This window comes from Triticum urartu, chromosome 5, assembly GCF_003073215.2.
Source record: "Triticum urartu cultivar G1812 chromosome 5, Tu2.1, whole genome shotgun sequence".
Classification (NCBI taxonomy): domain Eukaryota; kingdom Viridiplantae; phylum Streptophyta; class Magnoliopsida; order Poales; family Poaceae; genus Triticum; species Triticum urartu.
In genome coordinates, this window is record NC_053026.1 from 582,768,016 (window position 1) to 582,773,299 (window position 5,284).

Consider the following 5,284-nt stretch of genomic DNA (forward strand, 5'->3'; position numbering starts at 1 on the left):
TCATATGTGGATATGGGAAAGTAGTTGAGGGTTTTGGAGCATATCATTAAGCACATGGAGCAAGAGGCTCATTAAGCAACACCTCATCCCTCCTTGATAGTATTGGCTTTTCCTATGGACTCAATGTGATCTTGGATCACTAAAATATAAAATGAAGAGTCTTGAGCTTTTGAGCTTGAGCCAATCCATTGTCCTTAGCATTTTGAGGGTTCCACTTTCATATCCATGCCATGCCAATCATTGAGCTTTCCTGAAATAATCATCTTGGAATAGTATTAGCTCAATGAGCTATATGTTGTTATGAATTACCAAAACCACCTAGGGATAGTTTCACTTTCACTTTCCTGACGTTGCAGGCGTCGAGTTTGCCTTCAAAACCATTTATCTTGAACGATCTGCCAATGTAGGGCATCTGTTCACCATCATCAAGATACCTCCACGACCGCCGACAACATCCCACCCACAGCTCTCAAGTGTCTGTTAGTTGCATAAAAAAGAGACGACATGTCAAACTGAAAGTCCTCCTTGAAGTTGTGCAAAACTATGTCTACCTAGTTGTAGCAATTATAGTGTTTTAGGTGATATATCCAAACTGTCAATAAGATCATTTAACTCAGTTTAGTATCTACCTGGGATAGCGTTTTCGAGTTTGGGTATTGTTATGAAGCAACTCTTGCAAAACACATTCCTCTTTAAATAGCTAATGCAACCATTTGTTGAGTAAGCTTATTTTTTCTTCCTCCAATTTTGAGGTTTTAAATTACCAACCCACCTTGATCCTTAGGCATGCACAAAATGTCCCATTTAGCAAATATGTACTTGCTCCTCTCGCCCTCACATTGCCAAATGAACCTAGACCGACAAAAGTCTAGCCTTTTCAACACACATTTAGTTGTCTAAAAAACGACTAGTAAGGACAACGTTATTGAGGGTAAGTCGTTCTCCATATGACAAAAACACACCCTTACAGAATTTTTTTTGAAGTGGTCTTCAATAATTTTACATTCCTTGTTAGTGAGCTTACAGTGATGAATGGGGATTCTGAGGTACGTAAATGGAACAGATCCCAGATCACGGCCCAACAGTTGCCTGTAATGACTCTCCTCCTCTTTGGCCTTACCAAAATAGAAGAACTCACTTTTGTGGAAATTAATTTGGGACCCGATAGTTGATCGAAAAGATACATGATCAACTTCATATGAATCGCTTTTTGAAGGCCATGTTAAAATGACAGTGTCATTTGCATACTGGAGGATAGACACACCTCCATCAACCAGATGCAAAATAAGGCCCCCAACCATACCATCCTTCTTAGTCCTTGCTACGAGAATTACCAACGTACCAACAACAATATTAAATAAAATTGGCGACATGGGGTAACCTTGCCTCAATCCCTTGTGTGTGTTGTGGAAATAATGATCGATGTCATCACTACATTAACCCCAACACCATGGCCATAAACGTAAGAAGCACTTGTTTCCTCCATTCATCTGCAACACCTTTCATGCGAAGGGCTTTTTGAAAAAATGGACACTTTACTTTGCCGTAGGCCTTTTAAATGTCCACCTTAAAAATAAATACATCGAGTTTCTTAGTTTGGAACCATGGATTGTCTCATGAAGCATAACCCTGCCCTTAAGAATATTGTGTCCAGGCATAAAGACAGTCTACATTGGATGCATTACCATATGAGCAATAGTAGACAATCTATTAGTCCCCACCTATATAGAGATATTAAAACTAACGTTCAACAAATAGATGGGTCTAGATTACTCAATATGTATATCATCTACTTTCGTAGGTTAGCGTGTGATAATTTCAAAGTTGTATAAATCCTCAAACATTGCAAGAAGATCACCCTTAGTGACCCTCAACATTTCTGATAGAACTCGGTGAGGGACTCATCTGGTCCCAACACTTTATTACACTTCATCTGAGATATGATGTCAAATACCTCTTTTTTCAGGGCAGGTGTTGTCAACACAAAACTTCCTCAGTGGAGAGTTGAGGTATATCATCAATGGCATCTTCCACCATGGATGCAAAATTGGATTGTAGAGAGCCAAAAAGATGAGAAAGCTTGCTCTAGGACACATCAGCAGTCCCAGGGCCCAAACAAGATTTTGACAGCTACGACCGGGATCAACCAAGATCGACACGTTCATGATGCCAGATTTTGGGGTGTGAAGGTTAGGGATCGATTTAGACTAACCCTACAAAACCAAGGTTTAAAAGGGACATTGCACTTTTAATTTTGTACTTTTACTCATGTTTGTCTCATGAGCTGTTTTAAGAAATGACATGACAACCGAAATGGTCTTGTTTTTTTCTCTTCTTGGTATGTGTTTCATTTGTTTGCACTTTGACACCATAGAGGGGACACACAAAACAGCTATCTCTTTCAAAAACATCTGATGGAATGAGACAGAAAATATATAGATAAACTAGTATAGTAGAGATAATTAGATAGATAACACTCCAATTGCTTCAAAATCACTGCTCCAAAAAATGCCATTATGTACTTATCATCTTTTTCACGCTCCATTTTTGCATGGCCCAAATACTTCTGCACCGCTGCTATCTTCCCTCCACCACCAGGGTGTCCCCCCCTGACGTGATGGCACCCTACGTGCGCTATAGCATACCAAAAATTGTCAAGAAGATCATTTAAGCCAAAAGAAAATTTAACATATTGCTATTGAGCAAATCAATATTTTTACAGTACCTTCAACAACAAAAATACTCATGTTTGTACTTTTACTTTTGCAAGCCCAATTTTGTAGCTATTCGGGTTTATGATAATACAAGTTGTCTCTCATCAGTTGTGAATAATCCGTATAGACTTGGCACACCTAACTAGTAAGTACACACCGGTGATGTATCCTTTAACTTGTATTTTTTAGGGAGTTGGGGTTAATTTTCAGTATCTAATCTCAGTTAAGTTCTAGACTAGAAATGTTGTAACTTACATACAAATTCAGATTACACTTTTGTTGCTGCATTTCTAAATTTGTAATTCTTTATAGGAGGAGATCTACACCATGCGGAATACAAGATCAAGAACGTCTCTATTTGATCTGATTTGATTGTACGATTGATCTCTTGCATCTCAAACCTGCCTGCGATCCTGGTACGCAACATTTAGTTAATTACCCACCTGCAGGCTGCAGGCACTCCGGGCATTGCTTTCATTTCCATCATTTTGGGAGTTTATTTAATCTTGCCAAGAGTACATCGCAAATCACCGTGTCCAGACTGACCTCCACGGGTCCACCTGGCATAGTCGCCCGCACGGCCTTTTCCTTCCACTCCGCCGCACGCTTCCTCATCTCCTGCCCCTTCTCCCCCTCCATCACCTCCCGTATCATCGCCGCGAGCTCTGCCCTTTTCACCTCTCCGCCGATCTCCATCCCGTTCCCCCACTCGGTGCACTTGTACCGGCAGTTGGTTTGTTGCTCCGCGAAGAAGGGCCAGCTCAGCATTGGCACGCCGGCGCAGATACTCTCCAGGGTCGAGTTCCACCCGGAGTGCGTCAAGAAAACCCCCACCGCCTCATGGGCAATCACCTTCTCCTGCGAGCACCATGTTGTCAGCATGGAGCAGCCGCCGATGGCCAAAAGGAATTCCGGCGGTAGCACGGCCGTGTCGCCCTTCACGAGGTCTGGCCGGATGTTCCATATGAACGGGTAGCCGCAGTTGGCAAGCCCCCACGCGAACTCGAGAAGCTCCGCGTTCGTCATGACAGTGATGCTGCCGTAGTTGACGTACACGACGGAACGGGTGCTCTGTCCGTCGAGCCACTCCAGTAGGCCGTCCTGCTCCCTCCAAAGGTTGGACCCGAGGTCGTCAACCGAGGTGCCTGCCGGTACCACGAGGCTAGCGTAGCGGTGGAGCGGGCCAACGGTGTACATGGGTGGGAGGATGGCGCGCATAGCGTCCAGCACCGGCCCCTCGAGCTCATCGAAGGTGTTGAGCAACACCGCGTCCGGGAGCGATAACCGCTCAGAGATGTACATGATGAAGTTCAGCAGCACGTCCTCGCGGTCCGTCGTCCGTATGAAGTTAGGGAAATCGCGCAGGCGCATGCCATCGCACATGCCCTCAACGCCGTGCACCACCGTGTCAAGGTGTTCCTTGTCCGTGACCTGTGACTCATCTGGACGCAAGCCGCAGCACAAAACGCACTCATCAAAACACACACACATATATATGTCGATTCTGAAAACGGGACACGTACGTACCTTTGAAAGGAACGAAACCCTGCTCTATGAGCTGCCGATAGTGGCGGTACCCCATGTACCCACAGGCGCTAGACGTCCACAGCGCGGCGCATGGCACGCCGATCTCCTTCGTAGCATCATAGCCGAACGACATGACACCGTCAACGACGAGGCAGGTGACAGGCGGCACTCCGGAGCTGGGGTCACGGAGCTTGCCAAGAAGTGCCATGAAGTGGGGCAGGAAGGCTGTCATGATGGAGTAACATAGTCCACCGACTTCCTGGGTGGCGTCCTCGTCGGATGGCGGGAGCCCGTCCGGCATCGAATCGAAGCGGAAGTCCGGGAGGCCATTAAGCGCCGCTGGTCCGCGCGAGCGGAGCAGCCGGCGGTGGTTGAACTCGGTGTTGACGAAGGTGACGTAGAAGCCCCGGGTATGGAGTATCTTGGCCAACTTGAGCATCGGCGTTATGTGGCCCTGCGCCGGGGACGGCAGGCAAATGACGTGGGGCTTCTCGATGGCCTCCATAATAATTCTTGGCACTTGTTGCTGAGAGGATTCGTTAGAGCGTGGTCACTACTTATGGGGGTTAAACTAAGGTTCCAAGTAGATGTTTCCAAGTATACGATGGAACGTTGGATTTGTCTTCCGATGGATGTGTAGTTCGCACATTCCAAGGGTATCTGCCGCTGATGGTGGCCTGGCCAGTACTAGGTACTTGCCGCCCGATGTGCATTTGGTCCTTCTGGCGATTTTTATTAGAGATACTATTCACTTGCGCTTGTTACATGTGAGTGTCCTCGCCACACCTGGTCGTGACGATCTGTGTATGCGTGTCTTGTTTTTTTGGAGAAAAGGCGCCGGCCAAGTCTGAAGGGAGCTCGAACCTAGTCCGACTTTACGTAATAAAGTCATCAACTGGCCAGGATTATAGGGCAGCGACATACATAAAGAATAGGGGGAAATGAAAAAAGGGATACAAGGTGCTAAGTAGAACAACTCCAAGGCAAGGCCAAGAACAAACCGCATCATTGCCAGACCGCCGCTAGACCTACAACAACTAACC

At 46.0% G+C, this 5,284-nt stretch overlaps 1 protein-coding gene across 1 annotated transcript; it reads right to left on the minus strand.

Annotated features, from left to right (window-relative positions):
- Positions 1–3,197: 3,197 nt before the first annotated feature.
- On the minus strand, positions 3,198–4,785 carry LOC125506136 (7-deoxyloganetin glucosyltransferase-like). The gene is made up of 2 exons (XM_048671000.1): positions 4,242–4,785; positions 3,198–4,156 (listed from the first exon to the last, which is right to left on the minus strand). Exons 1-2 carry the CDS (start codon positions 4,744–4,746, stop codon positions 3,198–3,200), a joined length of 1,464 nt encoding a protein of 487 aa, XP_048526957.1. The 5' UTR covers positions 4,747–4,785.
- Between the last annotated feature and the right edge of the window lie 499 nt (positions 4,786–5,284).

Bases quoted from the DNA above. Each gene is read 5' to 3' on its own strand.
- LOC125506136 (XM_048671000.1), bottom strand. From the start codon at position 4,746: ATGGAGGCCATCGAGAAGCCCCACGTCATTTGCCTGCCGTCCCCGGCG. The intron at 4,157-4,241 runs GTACGTACGTGT...GCTTGCGTCCAG, and splicing joins GGGTTTCGTTCCTTTCAAAG to ATGAGTCACAGGTCACGGAC.